The 17,453-nt window shown below is 40.7% G+C and overlaps 2 protein-coding genes across 3 annotated transcripts in view; one reads left to right on the forward strand and one right to left on the reverse strand.

Annotated features, from left to right (window-relative positions):
- KCTD9 (potassium channel tetramerization domain containing 9) overlaps positions 1-15,165 on the reverse strand; it is an 83,434-nt gene extending 68,269 nt beyond the window's left edge. The window contains exons 1-2 of one of the 2 annotated variants that reach the window (XM_088838046.1): positions 14,526-14,639; positions 2,206-2,327 (exon numbers count right to left, since the gene is read on the reverse strand). In XM_088838046.1, coding sequence (XP_088694172.1) covers positions 2,206-2,327; positions 14,526-14,579 — 176 coding nt within the window. In that variant the 5' untranslated portion in view covers positions 14,580-14,639. Of the gene's footprint in view, positions 1-2,205; positions 2,328-14,525; positions 14,640-15,010 lie in introns of those variants that run through there. The other variant, XM_055427244.2, reaches the window with a different exon arrangement.
- A 636-nt stretch (positions 15,166-15,801) lies between these two features.
- The window catches only part of CDCA2 (cell division cycle associated 2), a 45,032-nt gene continuing 43,380 nt past the window's right edge, over positions 15,802-17,453 (forward strand). The window contains exons 1-3 of the mRNA XM_055427246.2: positions 15,802-16,255; positions 17,118-17,181; positions 17,277-17,450. Of these exons, the coding sequence (XP_055283221.2) occupies positions 17,118-17,181; positions 17,277-17,450 (238 nt within the window). The 5' untranslated portion in view covers positions 15,802-16,255. The remainder of the gene's footprint in view (positions 16,256-17,117; positions 17,182-17,276; positions 17,451-17,453) is intronic.

Raw genomic sequence — 17,453 nt, forward strand, 5'->3', positions numbered from 1 at the left:
AACACTTATTTAAAGGGATAAATCTGCCTTGGGTATTTAAAAAAAAACAAAACCAAAGAAACAAACTAAAAGCCACTATTGTGGTGGATCACTGATGAGTTAACTCAATTTACTTATTTAGCAAGCTTTCACCAAAGTAGGTCTCTGTGACATTCATAAAATTCAAAGTGCTTAACACTCTCACTTAACTGTTTCTGGATTTAAATTCAAAGAAGATTCTGCACATGAAAGTACTTTTGAAATGGAAATAAAAACAAACAAACCCATTATACAAGTTATGTGAAGTCAGCTTTCTCATCAATTGAAAAATATACTATTATGCTCAAAGAATATGATTAAAACTATAGCCAACTCTTCTTTTTTCACTTTATTTCTGTAACCCTAAATAAATTATTAGGATTTTCTCCCACATCATCAGCTGTTCTTTGCTTTGGTAATGAAAATAAATTTTCATATCTTGGAAGAATATAATTAGAGGTAACATGCCTATAAACACTCATCCACTATATTTACCTAAATATAAACAAATACAAATAATCTAAACATCTGGATTATCAGTGTTTTTCCTCCTCCCCTGCCCCACTTCACCATTAGTATAAATAAATTATCAGAGCTTATATTGTGAACCTCAAATTATTAAACAGGTAGATATGATACAATATAAATAAATGCTATTTATCCTTTTTAATTAAAGTATAGTTGACATACAATATTGTTAGTTTCAAGTGTACAATACAGTGATTTGACAATGAAATATATGAAATGACCTCTACAATAAGTCTACCATCTGATGGCTACTCCACAGTAAGTAACCATCTGTCACCATACAAAATTATTACAGTATTACTGACTGTATTCTTTGTGGTGTAAATTACATGCCTGTGACTTATCTATTTTGTTTGGAAGTTTATACCTCTTAATCCGAACCTCCTTCCCCTCTGGCAGAACTCAATTTGAGATCTAAACAGGTATTCTACAGTTCAGAAGGTTTCAGTTATGACCTTCTTCAATTACAACCTAACTGGAAAATTTTTTAATTCTAAACTATAAATTATATTTCTAAATAACACATCCCATGAACACAGACCTTTCCTTGGAAGCAGAGTGTGTTTCTTCAGGAGAAATTAAGGCTGATATAAATCATTCAACAATGTGATAATCCAAAGAAACCAAAGCTGGGAGATAAATACTTAAAAAATAAGAAATTCTCCCAATTTATTTGGATTTTAAATCTGTATCTTTTAAGCTTATAACCTTTTCTGCTTGTTCACCATGCCAGTTAATTTTTTAAGGCTAATACAAAAATGTGTTTTCCTCTGATTAACCAAAGTCAGCTATTAAACCATATGACACCTGGGTAAGTCATTATACTTTTCAGATGTTTAGTTTTCTCATGCATAAAACAAAGGGGCCAGAAGTGTTTAACTGAAATGCTATTCTAAGCTGGGTTTAAATGAAAAATAAATTTTGTATACTACCATAATTTAGAGCATCATCTTCACAACATCAACTTCAAAAAGCCCATTTTGCCAATTATAAATGAGGTAACGTGGGCAAAGCAAATACAACGTTAACTAGCACAGCATCAGTACTTAGTATCTGCTCCCATTCCATCTTCTTTAAGCCCACTCCTGCTCCAAAAGTCTATGATCCCATGAGGATGGAATGAGGTGAACTGGACACTGGTTTTAAAATATGCCTGGCATACTTAAAAAACAAAACCCCAAAACAAACCAACCAAAACTGCTATCATGGTGGATCATGGGTAAGTTAACTATAGTTAACATTCTATCTTACTTTTGGTAAGTTTTCCCCAGAGTAGCTCTCCATGATGCTTATAAAATTTAAAAGTGCTCTTAGGAAATGAATTGAACAATAAGCAGTACCACATAAAGGAGAGCAATTAAATTTCTAACATTAAGAATTGATGTCTTATTAGATCCATTTCTAATAATATAAAGAGGTTCTCACAAGCATATATGGACTCTGCAGAAAGACTATGAGTATACTGGAATGTACTCAGGGTTTTCTAGCTGATCAATGCACTGTAAGTCCAAACTATTTAAATTCCAAAGAGTAAATTCCGGTCAATCATTTGCCAAAATCCTGTATTCTTATAGGGATTAACTACTACTTAAGGGGGATAGCATAGCACCAAGAAGCTGAGGGTACACTGTAGACAGCTAATAAAAAGGTGAAGGTTACCTGATCAAAGCAATATCATCAATCAGTCCACCTTTCCCATTATACACACTGGTGGCTTTTATGCCGAGTTTATTGCTGGCCACAGAAAGCAAATCAGATAAAGTTCCATATACAGCGACCACCTGTAAACACACCAGATTAATTTGAACAACTTACATAATCAATTTTGTCACTTCCAAATTACAAACCACCAAACTACAAACACGATTTTTAAAAAAAAATCAATCACATAAAAAGATTTTGAGAGATCCTTAACACATTATTGACCTGAGATGTATTAACGCCACAAGTAATGTGTTTGCATCCACGCACATGCTCAGTCATATCCAACTCTTTGCGATTCCGTGGACTGTAGCCTGCCAGGCTTCTCTGTCATGGGATTTCCCAGGCAAGAATACTGGAATGGGCTGCCATTTCCTTTTCCAGGAGATCTTCCCAACCAAGGGATCAAACTCGTGTACCCTGCATTGACAGGCACTCCACCTGGGAAGTCTGCCACACGTGTTAGTTTCTACAAAATTCCCCTGGTCAATAATGTGTTAACAGTGTCTCTCTTCTTTTGATGACTCAAATATTTACTTAGTGCCACAATACAGTTGAATTCCGAAACTAGAGAAATCAGCTCTAACTAAAACCAAACTACTGATACAAGCTTATAATACGTTAAACAGTGCTCCGGTTCTGATCTAAAAGAGACCCACACTTGAATTTAGATTCTGCCATTTCCTAGCTGTCAGCTCCAGAAAAATTAACCTTTTCATGCTTCTGTGGCTTTAAGGAGAAATGAATAGTGCACCTACATCAGAAGGTCGTCAGGAGAATGAAATGAATTAATGCATGATCAGAGCTTCACAAAGTGCCTGGGACCTATTAAGTCTAAGTTGTTGCTTTTACATGACTTCTTTGTTAAAGGAATGATTAAAAAAAAAATACTGTTTATTAAAACATTTACCATGTCAAGTATCTTATAAACAGTAAACAACTTGCCACTTCATTTCACTTCAATAACTATTATTTTATAAAAGCCAGATTTGGACTAAATACAGCACAGGGCTGGGATACAATGACTCGCTCCATTCTCCTTTAAACCAGGCAGTCTGATACTTGTGCAACATACATGCACCTGCTCATGTAAGAGGTTGAGACTATCCACATGGAGTGAATTTTTGACTCTGGTCCTAACTGTAACTATATGCTTCCAGTGACTTTGTTGTATAGTTGTACCACTATCAGACCTCTGAAAATTATGAATAAAAAGTAGGTGAGGAGCTGAACCTGAAGCATGACCTGAAACTGACTTCCCACAAAATATTGGATAAAGGTGTCATACGAAATGCAAACCAGAGCCGGACATATGTTCACTGGTCACTGGAGTACAGCAGACTGAATTATTCGTTAAGAAAATGAATAATCGAGCATGGAGGGGGTTGCTGCCAATATAGGAGTGCCCAATCTCTCAACAGCACGGTACAGAGATTTCAACTCTTTTATTTTGGATCATAACCTATGAGAAGTGCTGCAAGTTGGGGCACTTAGGGAAGGGCTGTAGGCAAACAGAGTTTAAAGGGAACCAGGTGGATTATTAAAAATAATGTACAATCCAAGTGCTCATAAACACAAGGATAAACAAAATGTGGTATATTCATACAATGGAATATCATTCAGCTATAAAAAGGAATACAATCTGATACATGCTATAACATAGATGAATCTTGAAAACATTAAGTGAAATAAACCAGACCAAAAAAAAAAAAAGACAAATATCACATGATTCCACTTATTTGAGGTACTTCAGTTCAGTTCAATCACTCAGTTGTGTTTGACTTTTGCAACCCCATGAATCACAGCACGCCAGGCCTCCCTGTCCATCACCAACTCCCGGAGTTCACTCAAACTCATGTCCATCGAGTCGGTGATGCCATCTAGCCATCACATTCTCTGTCGTCCCCTTCTCCTCCTGCCCACAATCCCTCCCGGCATCAGAGTCTTTTCCAGTGACTCAGCTGATCGCAGGAGGTGGCCAAAGTATTGGAGCTTCAGCTTTAGCATCAGTCCTTCCAATGAACACCCAGGACTGATCTCCTTTAGAATGGACTGGTTGGATCTCCTTGCAGTCCAAGGGACTCTCAAGAGTCTTCTCCAACACCACAGTACAAAAGCATTAATTCTTCGGCAATCAGCTTTCTTCACAGTCCAACTCTCACATCCATACATGACCACGGGAAAAACCATAGCCTTGACTAGACTGACCTTGGTTGGCAAAGTAATGTCTCTGCTTTTTAATATGCTATCTAGGCTGGTCATAACTTTCCTTCCAAGGAGTAAGCGTCTTTTACAGTCAGCATCCGCAGTGATTTTGGAGCCCAAAAAAATAAAGTCTGACACTATTTCCACTGTTTCCCCATCTATTTCCCATGAAGTGATGGGACCAGATGCCATGATCTTTGTTTTCTGAATGTTGAGCTTTAAGCCAACTTTTTCACTCTCCTCTTTTACTTTTATCAGGAGGCTTTTGAGTTCCTCTTCACTTTCTGCCATAAGGGTGGTGTCATCTGCATATCTGAGGTTATTGATATTTCTCGCAGCAATCTTGATTCCAGCTTGTGCTTCCTCCAGCCCAGCGTTCCTCATGATGTACTCTGCATATAAGTTAAATAAGCAGGGTGACAATATACAGCCTTGACGTACTCCTTTTCCTATTTGGAACCAGTCTGTTGTTCCATCTCCACTTTCAACTGTTGCTTCCTGACCTGCATACAAATCTCTCAAGAGGCAGGTCAGGTGGTCTGGTATTCCCATCTCTTTCAGAATGTTCCACAGTTTATTGTGATCCACATAGTCAAAGGCTTTGGCATAGTCAATCAAGCAGAAATAGATGTTTTTCTGGAACTCTCTTGCTTTTTCCATGATCCAGCGGATGTTGGCAATTTGATCTCTGGTTCCTCTGCCTTTTCTAAAACCAGCTTGAACATCTGGACGTTCACAGTTCACATATTGCTGAAGCCTGGCTTGGAGAATTTTGAGCATGACTTTATAGCGTGTGAGATGAGTGCAACTGTGCGGTAGTTTGAGCATTCTTTGGCACTGGAATGCAAACTGACCTTTTCCAGTCCTGTGGCCACTGCTGAGTTTTCCAAATTTGCTGGCATATTGGATGCAGCACTTTCACAGCATCATCTTTCAGGATTTGAAAGAGCTCAACTAGAATTCCATCATCTCCACTAGCTTTGTTCATAGAGATGCTTCCTAAGGCCCACTTGACTTCACATTCCAGGATGTCTGGCTCTAGGTGAGTGATCACACCATCGTGATTATCTGGGTCGTAAAGATCGTTTTTGTACAGTTCTTCTGTGTATTCTTGCCACCTCTTCTTAATTTCTTCTGCTTTGGTTAGGTCCATACCATTTCTGTCCTTTATCAAGCCCATCTTTGCATGAAATGTTCTCTTGGTATCTCCTATTTTCTTGAAGAGATCTCTAGTCTTTCCTATTGTTTTCCTCTATTTCTTTGCATTGATCGCTGAGGAAGGCTTTCTTATCTCTCCTTGCTATTCTTTGAAACTCTGTATTCAGATGTTTATATCTTTCCTTTTCTCCTTTGCTTTTCGCTTCTCTTCTTTTCACAGCTATTTGTAAGGCCTCCTCAGACGGCCATTTTGCTTTTTTGCATTTCTTTTCCATGGGGATGGTCTTGGTCCCTGTCTCCTATACAATGTCAGAGTTCATCAGGCACTCTACCTATCAGATCTAGTCCCTTAAATCTATTTCTTACTTCCACTGTATAATCACAAGTGATCTGATTTAGGTCATATCTGAATGGTCTAGTGGTTTTCCCTACTTTCTTTAAGTTCAGTCTGAATTTGGCAATAAGGAGTTCATGATATTAGCCACAGTCAGCTCCTGGTCTTGTTTTTGCTGACTGTATAGAGCTTCTCCATCTTTGGCTGCAAAGAAGATAATCAATCTGATTTCGGTGTGTACCATCTGGTGACGTTCATGTGTAGAGTCTTCTCTTGTGTTGTTGGAAGAGGGCGTTTGCTATGACCAGTGCGTTCTCTTGGCAGAATTCTATTAGCCTTTGCCCTGCTTCATTCTGTACTCCAAAGCCAAATTTGCCTGTTACTCCAGGTGTTTCACGACTTCCTACTTTTGCATTCCGGTCCCCTATAATGAAAAGGACATCTTTTTTGGGTCTTAGTTCTAGAAGGTCTTGTAGGTCTTTGTAGAACCATTCAAATTCAGCTTCTTCAGCGTTACTGGTCAGGGCATAGCCTTAGATTATCGTGATATTGAATGGTTTGCTTTGGGAACGAACAGAGATCTTTCTGTCGTTTTTGAGACTGCATCCAAGTACTGCATTTTGGACTCTTTTGTTGACTATGATGGCTATCCTATGTCTTCTAAGGGATTCCTGCCCACAGTAGTAGCTATAATGGTCATCTGAGTTAAATTCACTCATTTCAGTCCATCTTAGTTCACTGATTCTGAAAATGTCGATGTTCACTCTTGTCATCTCCTGTTTGACCACTTCCTATTTGCCTTGATTCACGGACCTAACATTCCAGTTTCCTATGCAATATTGCTCTCTACAACATTGAATCCTGCTTCCATCACCAGTCCCATTCACAACTGGGTGTTGTTTTTGCTTTGGCTCCATCCCTTCATTCTTTCTGGAGAAAGAATGTGCACTGAAGACATGCCATAAATGACTGCATCCTGAAGAAAATGTTTCCCTTCTGTTTCATATCATTTTTCATCTTTGCAGCAGAGCCTGGGATTCTGTCGTTTCAGACACAAAGTTCCAGAGAAGGGGAAAGATCTAGAAAATTCTTAGTATAATAGCAACTATGACAAGAATGCTGATGTTGGAAAGGATTTTCCTACTCTCCCCTAGCAGTTCCCAGGCTGTAAAAGTTGTTCTGAATTTGCTTTGGTTGGTCTCTTGGCTCTCTGCTTCTTGTGTATCTTCACATGGCTTTATTTTCCCTGACATTATCTCTCTTTGCCTTAAGATCAACTTTCTCCACCCCATTTCTTCTTACTTTTCTCCCTCAAGCAACATAAAATGATGAAAATTTAATGTATCTCTCTATATTATGCTCGTGAATTTAAATAGTAGAGCATACTATTTTATATGACTTAAATTTTTTCAAAACTACAAATTAAATTGTTTTCTACTTCCGTATGATTGACTTGATTTTTCCTGTGGGTCAGCTATTTCCTCATGAAAATAAAGGGCACCTACCATGTTTGAAAGCCATGCTGTCAAACTTGGAAGTAACCAGCTGTAAGAGGCTATTAAAATTTTTTTAAGTTAGTTATTGAAGATCTCGCTTTTTTTTTTTTATCACTACTAACTTCTCTCTTAGAATTGCTTTTTTTGCATCTGAAATATTTTGGGGTGTTATATTTCCACCTTACCATAATAAAGAAAATAATCAGGCATAATAATCTTTTCTTTTCCATGGAGTTTCCCAGGCAAACATACTACAGTGGGTTGCCATTTCCTTCTCCAGAGGCTAATTTTATTACAACTAATTACAATAAAAGTCAGTTCATCAGTTACATCAGCCATATTTCAAGTGATTAGCAGCCACATTGGCTGGTCGTTACCATACTGAACAGCACAGATATTCAAGTTTTCCTTCATTGCAGAAGTTCTTTGAATACCACTGTTTCAAAGAGCAGAATAAAGTGGAGAACAAAGAACCAACTATATTAATTGTTAGGCCTGACTATGTTACAGCAACCCACAATAACAAAGTGGTAGAGTCCAACTTAAATTCTGTTTTTTTGTACAGAAGGTAGAGTAGTTGCCATCTTTTGTTTCCCACTGAAGTCAAATTTCATTATAAGGTAAAAATAAGGCTAAAAAAGGCCACACACCACACAGTTTGGCAATTTCAGGGCAATCAAATACAATAGGTGTTTTTTTGTAGGCTGCAGAACTACTAATGAGCACATTCTAGACACAAATTGAGGTTGCCTTTATTTTATGACTAAATAAGTTTGCCAACAAAGGTCCGTCTAGTCAAGGCTATGGTTTTTCCAGTGGTCATGTATGGATGTGAGAGTTGGACTGTGAAGAAAGCTGATCGCCGAAGAATTGATGCTTTTGAACTGTGGTGCTGGAGAAGACTCTTGAGAGTCCCTTGGACTGCAAGGAGATCCAACCAGTCCATTCTAAAGGAGATCAATCCTGGGTGTTCATTGGAAGGACTGCTGCTAAAGCTGAAACTCCAATACTTTGGCCACCTCATGCGACGAGAGTCTGATGCTAGGAAGGATTGGGGGTGGGAGGAGACGGGGACGACAGAGAATGAGATGGCTGGATGGCATCACCGACTCGATGGACATGAGTTTGAGTGAACTCCGGGAGTTGGTGATGGACAGGGAGGCCTGGCGTGCTGTGATTCATGGGGTCGCAAAGAGTCGGATGCGACTGAACTGAACTGAAGGCCTAACGTAGTACTATACACAATTTATCATTTGACCAAATATTTTCTAATCTGACTTCCTATCTAGGCTGTAAAGTTTTAATAAAAAATTTTTAATTTGTAAAAAGTCGTTATTTGTTCTGTGAATTTAGGTAACCAACAAGCTCCTGTAATTTTGCTCCTTCAGAGCATCACTGAAGAAGTACCTCCCTGTACAATCCACATCTCTTGACACCCACACACACACAAAAAAAAATGCAGCCAGTTTAAAAAGAAGGATCCTCTTAAGTGTCACAGTAAGATCTGGTTCATAATAGGACTCTGAAAAATGTTTCCTGAATGTCAGATGAAATTTCCATTGCTTTCAGAGTGCTGAATGAGAATGCATCTTTTTGTGTGAGTCAATTATATTAAGTCTTTTCCACTGACATTAGATAAAAAACAAAGTACACAGCAGAAATGTTATTCTAAATTAATGTTAATGGCAAGCCACTCCAGTACTCTTGCCTAGAAAATCCCATGGATGGAGGAGCCTGGTAGGCTGCAGTCCGTGGGGTCGCTAAGGGTCGGACAAGACTGAGCGACTTCACTTTCACTTTTCACTTTCACACACTGGAGAAGGAAATGGCAACCCACTCCAGTGTTCTTGCCTGGACAATCCCAGGGATGGGGGACCCTGGTGGGCTTCTGTCTACGGGGTCACACAGAGTCGGACACGACTGAAGTGACTTAGCAGCAGTAGCAGAGCTCATGTAACTATGGAAAGTGGCCATTTTTGGATAGTAGAATTAAGGTTCACTTATCTTGTGAGACTTTTTGTACTCCAGACTCGTTACAATGAACATCTTTTATGCAACAAGAGAAAAAAGTTTACAGTTTCCATAGCTCTAGATACTAGATTTACAAATAAGAATTATTTTAGCAATTGACAAGTAATCTGGTAATGGACAATGTTTTTTAAATGAGATTACCAAAAGGCCATCGATGAGAGAAAACAGCACTGAAATTACTGCCAAGAATCTTACGGTACTGAATATTTGAAGACTTCCTTTAAGTTGGGCCAAAATACTTGTTTTTCATTTGAAAGGCAATTGTGGCATTTGTTTTCAACAAAATTGCTTTAGCTGACTCTCTTGAGTATACTAACAAATAACTCACAAATAACATTGCAGACATAATACTTAAAATCTTTTACATAAACCAGTATCATATTTTAAAATTGGATACAATTTTTTAAATGTGATACACCTGGAAAAGATTTTAAGTTGGTGAGATTCAAACAGGCTACATATGTACCTTTCATTATCAACACTGTTGAGAAAAGGTGATGCTGGAAAGCTTGTATGTCATGGATATGAGTTCTGTTATTTACTAAGCTTTATTTATTTACCAGTCCTCAGAGAGGCCAAGAATTTATATGTTCATGCGTACACTGAAAGAATTTATATGTTCATGCTTACACTGGCTATCTGTTTCATGTGTGCTATACTTCCTAGTGTGGACTTCAAGTTTTCATGTCAGTGTGATCAGTTTAGGCACTATACTTCAAATGGAAGCATTCTATGGAGAAAGTTGAGAAGTATGTCTATTAAACTTTATGGCCACTAGATTATATTAGTGTTTAACTTAATTCTTTCTAAAGTTCAGATCCCATTACAAGTGAAAGCTATCCACCGACCAGGAAAGTAAAAAATGCCTACCAGGACATATCAGTTTAATAAAGTTTAATTTACCTTTAAACATTGTTCTCAAATCGTAACCTATATTATTCAAATTTAAAAAGTAAAACATATTTAAAACATGTTTTTTCCACATGCCCACAGTACCTACTACATAATATACAATCAATAAATACTTACTAGATTTATGCAGGTCAATTTACCTAACTGGCCCACCAATCACAATAACTAAATGTAGAATAAAGTTATCTACACTTTCCGCTTCATACATTTTAAAAAATTAAAATTATCTTATTCCTAAAAATGACGACTCTCCCTCAGGAAGACAAATATTAAAGTATTCCAAATTTTTAAAGTCTGACCACAGCAGGTGTTGAAGAGAATATGGATTAACGAGAAGATTTATGCCATGCTCATGGGATATAAATTATTGCAATGACTTTGAAAAACTTGGCATTCTTAAAAAAACTAAACATTCACAAAAACTAACATGCAATAATTGCAACCCTAGAGCAGTGGTTCTCGAAAGTGAACTCTCTAGACCAACAGCATTAGGATCATTGAGGGGTAGATTAAAAATTAAACTCCTAGCCTTACCTCAGACCCTAGGAATTTACAGCTCTGGGGGTGGTGTGTGCTCTGTGGCCCAGTGTTCGCCTCTGTGCAACCCATGGATTGTAACCTACCAGGCTCTTCTGTCCATGGAACTTCCAGGCAAGAATACTAGAGTGGGTTGCCATTTCCTCCTCCAGATGATCTTCCCAACCCAAGGATGGAACCTACATCTCGAGTCTCCTATATTTGCAGGTGGATTGTTTACTGCTGAGCCACCTGGGAAGCCCCTGGGGGTGGGGCCTAGCAATAGTTGATCAGTTTCCCCAGGTGATTCCAATGCATGCTAAAGTGTGCAAACCATTCCCCTAGAAAGACGCTTGCACATGCGCACCAGGCTAAGACAGACTTCATGACAGGACTATCAATTTCATAGCAAAGTATAAAGAAAATAAACACCCCAATTGTCCATTGACAGGAGAATGGGTAAATTGTGATAGTATTTGTATATAATTTGCATAATTATTATAAAGGATTGAAAATGACTAAACTATCACTATGTGGGACAATATGGATGAATTCTTATAAATGTATTCAATGAAGAAAGCAAGTTTCTTATTATTTTGATTTCAATATGCAGAAGCTTTACATAGATTTTTCACCTTTCTTCAACTTAATACAACAAATCCAACTCTGGATACTTACCAACAACTTATTTCTGACTTAATTCTAAAGCCAGATTTAAACATGTCCTGGGCGAAGACTGTAAACATCGGTACAGAATTAAGATCTATTTCACATCCCACTATGGCTGCAGTGCCTGGCATGGTGCTTCACATGACAGTACTCAGTCACTGCTGATTTAATGAAAGAATAAGGTATACAAAAAGCCTGGTTGAATACTCTGAAGTAAGAAAAAACAACTTAAGTCCACAACACTCAGAAACATGGAACTGACATCAGGTAGCTCAGAAGCCACTCACTGCATCCTCATTTCAAATTCCTTGATGCCAACTGTTACAGAGAATATTAAAAGAGAACGGGAATACTGAGACATGTGGAGAAAGGATGAAAGACTCAAACCTGACTCTGGTAGCAACTTAAAAAAATGAAAATTTAAAGAGTCCAATTTTTGAGAAATATGGCTTTCAAGTTCTTTTGACTAGGCACCCATCCATGAAACACTTGTACTCAAACATCCATGTATTCATTTACTTATTTATAAAGTATACACCACTGTCAGGAAAAACATAATTTCCCAAATGAGAAAAGGACTTTTATTGACTTAAGACAATGAGTCAACCAGTAAAAATCCCTTAAATATATATCATTAAATTTAGTGAACTCCTGCCAGATATAAGATTGACTTTAAACATTAAAAGGAAAAAAAGTCTTAAGTGATCTTTGTGCGCTGGAAAATATTTTTAAACGTCTTGCTAACTGGGATGATCTCATGGTATCATTGGCTACTATTTCAAAGAACAATATACATTTAGGGAGCAGCTAACCAGCTGACCCACTCAGTGACTAAAAGCACCTGTGTCCTTCAAGATTGGCCAAATCAAGACTTGATGTAATTTTGTATCTTTAAGTAAAAAAAAAAAAAAAACAACCCTAAAAGGGGTAGTATTTCTTCTTCAACTACTGGATCCTCTTGCACGCCCTGTGAGGTAGACAACCTCATTGGGAAAGCATCACTTTAATGAAGGCACAGTGCACCCCTCCCCACAACCTGTCTTCAACATCAAAACATTCAGTAGTTATACTTCTGTTTACTCAATATACACAAAAGTCAAAAGTCGTGGTGAGCATATGTTGTTCTCTACAATGATCAAAAAATGCAGAGTTGGATACGACCTTGTGACTGAACAACAACCCGCAGTGACTCTGCCTTCCCAACCCCAAGCTTCACCACCCAGTGTTGGCAATTGCTCAACAAGCTTTAAAGGAGGGAAACTTATGTGAAAAAAAAAAAAAAAACTAGCATTACTCTTAGGGCCAGGTAACAAAAACAGAAGCTAGGTAAGTAAGGAGATAATGAAAGTGACACAGATATTCCAACTGGTGGACAAGAGACCAAACTGTTTATCTTGCAGTAGTGCTCTGTTTCAGTTTCATGAAAATCATGTCAAGATCATGCCAACCCTGGCTAAGCACAGTCACTTCATCTATACAAAAATGCAGGCTGTTATGTATTATTCTGCTCTCTGGTCAAATAAGAGTAATTTTTAAAAATCAGTAACAGTATTTTTTTTTAATCAGTTTAAGGGGAGGAAATACTGAAAACTTTGGCACAGAATATGTTTTTCAGTTAAGCAGTTAAGATTATCACATGACTTTTTAATTTTTTTTGGTTGATTCACACTGCCTGTGGGATCTTGTTCCTGGATCAGGGATTGAACCTGCACCCTCGGCTGTGAAAGCATGGAATCCTAACCACTGGACCACCAGGGAAGCCTGTGATTATTTTCAATATTGAATCGTATTAGTCTTTCCCAATTTGGGTTTTTATAATGCTTGAAATTAACTATTTGAGAAGTTTTTTCCAATTTTCTGAGATTCTCTAGCAAAATATTTAAGTAAATTAATATTTAAATCCAAAAAGCTAACCTAGTCAAAAGTACGTTTAAAAAAAAAAAGCCATCTTAATAAAAATATGGCAAGACTAAGCCAGCCAATTTTTGACAAGAATAAAATTCAGTAGTTTCAGGAGAAGTAGTTAAAAATTTATGGCTGGGTCTACACATCTTGTCTTCCATGAAATAACATAGCAGAGATGTTGAAGAAAAGGGTCAGTCACAGGCCTGTTTTCGAGAACGTATTACAACTGTAACTTTGGATATACAAAATCTTTCTTCCAGTAACAACATGTGTTTTGGGTTATGAGTAGTAGTTATCAACAGACAAAACAGGTACAGAAAAAGTTAACAGTCAGAAATAAAGTGAATGTTGTGAAGAATTTATGAAAACTCAATTACTTGAATTTATACTTCTCTTTTAATGAGTATTAAATCTCTAAAACTAGAAGAACACGATAATTGCAGTCAAAAAAACTACAGTGTGGTTCAAACCTTTAGAGCACTTTTACTCAAAACTGCAGAGTAGTTGGAAAGCCATTTCTTTATACCGTGGCACAATTGCGCTATTTAAAAATTCAGTGTGTGCAAAAGATGCGGAAAACATGCTGGCAGATAAAACAGGGAGCCGAATCTACCTTCAACTCCGACTCTAATGCTTAGTAATTTCTAGGCGTCATCTAGCCACACCAGAAATGTCTGCCTTGAACGGTCAAATATTCCAAAGACGCCGAACAACTTTCATGGGTGGGGCAAGGGGCTGAGAAGGAACAGGATACATTTTTGGCTTGCTCCAGCGATGGAAAAATATTCAGCACCACACCCTCAACAAAGGCCTAACACAGCAAAGAGTAATGTCCAATCCATCCACTTCGGTCTATTGTCCCAGTCCTCTAAGAAACTAAAATAGTGCGAAATATTAATAAAGCGAGTACAGAAGTTTTGGCGGCAGTGGGCTCCTAAAAGTAGGGGGGAGTGACCATCTAGAAAATGTCAGTATTATTTCATCCCTCTGTTCGACTTAGGCTGAGAGAACGTTTTCCTTAGCCACGGACAGAAAGTTTTAATTATTTTCACCTGGTTACCCTTAAATGCTTTCGTTGTTAACCAGCACTTTCTGGAGCGGACCATTACTCAGCACGAAGGTGGGAACCAGCGCCTTCTGCAGCCAGGGGCGGGGGGCAGCGGGGTCTGGGCGGAGGTGGGAAGTGGAATCTGAGCATCAGGTGACAGCGACCGTCCCCTCGCCCTCCGAGTCCTCTGTACTCCAGGACCCACACCTGGTCTTGAGAACGATTAAGCACAAACTGACCTGCGCCGGTCCCCAGAGCAGCTGGGGAGTCCAAGGGCAGGCGCGGGCTCGGGATCCCGGGGTCGGGGAGGAGGCCTCAGCGACCCAAGGTCGGCCTCCTCCCGGACGGCCCCCGCCCCGGCGCACGCCCACCTCCCCGCTTCCAGTCCCTCTCCCCAACTTCAGCCCTCTGCCCCGCGAGCCCGCTCCGCACTCCGCTGCCCTCGCCCCCCGCAGGCCGGCCCGCCTCGCCTCTTCCCGACCCCCTTACCTTTCCATTCTTGGGGCTGCCGTTAAGAAACAGGGTCACCCGCCTCATTGCGTTGCCCCCACCGGATCCTGAGTGAGTCGCCACCCTCCCACCTGTCTCTCCTCCCACCTTTTTCCTCTCCCGCCCTTCCCCTCCCTCCACCCACTCGGACTCTCCTCCCTTCGCCACCTTCCTTCCTTTACTGACACACACTCACACCCAAGCACGCACACTCCGTCCCACACCCCAAGGTTGGCCGGTCCTCCTTCCCACCCCGCCCCTGGGCTCTTCAGTCAGTCTGGGGCCCTTCCCCCACCTCTCCCCGACTGACTCTAAGCTCCGCCAATCATCCGGCAGCGCAGGGCAGCACTCAACCAATCATCCGCCTGCACTGGGTGGGCTCTTACTAACCCAGCCCAGGTGGAAGGAGGGAAGAGAGGCTGCAGTCTAGCCGACAGGGAAGGGTTATCAGCCAATCAGAGCTCAACCTGGAGCCGAACGGCGGCTCAAAGCATTACTGAGCAGGCGCAAAGCCAACACCAGGTAGAGGTAATCTGCATACGAAGGCGGGGTTTGAGAGAAGGAGGTGGAGCGCTGGAAGTGATCCATAACCAGTCAGCGTCTCCCAACTTTAACACCTCCCCCTCGCCCAACCCACAGAAGAAACGGCTGAGGCTGGGGCTCGCTGATTGGGTAAGAGCCGGTCCGCTTTTCTGTCCTGATTGGTCCAAGGATTCTTTTCGAAGTTTGCAGCATCCAATCGAAAGGCGGGGTACGCAGCTAAAAACCTAACCGAAGGGAACTTCCGCGAGGCTCTCACAGAAAGTAGTCCCTGCGGACAGAGATCAACAGCTGTTCTCTTTGATCAGTGTGTTACCTGCAGCTGCTGGTGGTGTCTCTTCGAGCCCACGAAGCCACTCTATTCCTGGGACGGCGATGTAGAGGCCTGGCAGGGTTCGGGGTGCGCGCGCACACGTGCAGGTGGCGGCGGCGTAGAGATTTGCAGAGTAAGGCCGGGACGCCGAGGAGGCGGGGCCGGCGATTTGAATCGGGCGGCGGTCCGAGCCCTCGCGGAAGGAAGGCTGTAAAGGACTCCGGCCGCAGGTTGGGGGTTGGCGGCGGGGTATCTGGGAGCCCCCCGCGGATGGCTTGGAGGCTGATAGTTGTTTTCTCGAGCGAGTGCTTCAGGACCAAAGAGCCGAGATCTAGAACGCACGGCAGCCCCAACATTCATCGGAGTAGCGTTCAAAATAAACTCTACGGGAGGTAAGGCAAGTGATCTGGTTGGGATTTCAGAGAGTACTGCAGATTCAGGGCTTCCCTGGTAGCTCAGACGGTAAAGAATCCGCCTGCAATGCGAAAGACCTGGATTCGTTCCCTGGGTTGGGAAGATCCCCGGGAGAAGGGAATGGCAACCCACTCCAGTATTCTTGCCTGGATAGTCCCATGGACAGAGGAACCTGGCTGTCTACAGTCCATGGGGTCGCAGAGTCGGACACGACTAAGCACAGCACAGTGCCGCAGAGCTGTTTCTTAGGGGTGCTTTCTCAGCAGTGTGTTCCACTGGATCACCCGCGTGCTTTTTAATATGCAGACTCCTGAGGTCTGGGCAGACCTCCTGAATTAGAATTTTGGGGAGTCTGCAAAAGGTGCGTCTCTAACAGAATGCTCAGATGAGTCCGATGTTCCCTAAGGTTGAAAATCCTTGGCTTATGGGGTCTGCTTCGTTTCATCCCGAAGAACAGTCTCCTCCATTCCTCTTTAATTTGAGGTCCTAAAGTAGTCTTTTGACACTTGTTCTCGTGCCAGTGTAGATTGTGTTGGGCTTCCTGGTAAAAAGAATCCGTCTGTCAGCGTAGGAGCTGTCTGGTTCAATTCCTGGGTCGGGAAGATCCCCTGGAGAAGGAAATGGCAACCCACTCCAGTATTCTTGTCTGGGATATCCCATGGAAAAGAGGAGCCTGGCCGGCTACAGTCCACGGGGACACAAAAGAATTGAACACGGCTTGGCGAATAAACAGCAACAACATGAATTGTATTAGAATTCACTGTTGAAAGAGGATCTCAATCAAATCACATTAATCTTGGAGGTGAGTTTATTTTTCTTTTTTTTCCTCTCTCTCATTAGATGGATACTTGTTCACAAGACAGCGAGCCCCTTCAAATCAAGGAGTCTCCTATTAATAATGCTGGTATGTAGAGCTCTGTTGTCTCTTTGTGAAATTTAAGGTTTAAAATATTTATCTTCTAATGATGTTTAACCTCTACCACATGTTGTCTGTTTCAGGAAAAAACCCTTTCATTTTGGGAAATGGGAAGCTTGTAACTCCCCACAAGCCGGCAACTGAAATGACTCCTAATCGTTGTACATCAGAGACTTTTAAATCACCTTTGAACTTTTCCACAGTAACTGTGGAGCAATTGGGAATTACTTCTGAAAGCTTTGTAAATAACTCTCCGGGTA

This window comes from Moschus berezovskii, chromosome 7 (genome assembly GCF_049115385.1).
Source record: "Moschus berezovskii isolate FMDL1 chromosome 7, NW_MosBer_1.0, whole genome shotgun sequence".
NCBI classification, from domain to species: Eukaryota; Metazoa; Chordata; class Mammalia; order Artiodactyla; family Moschidae; genus Moschus; species Moschus berezovskii.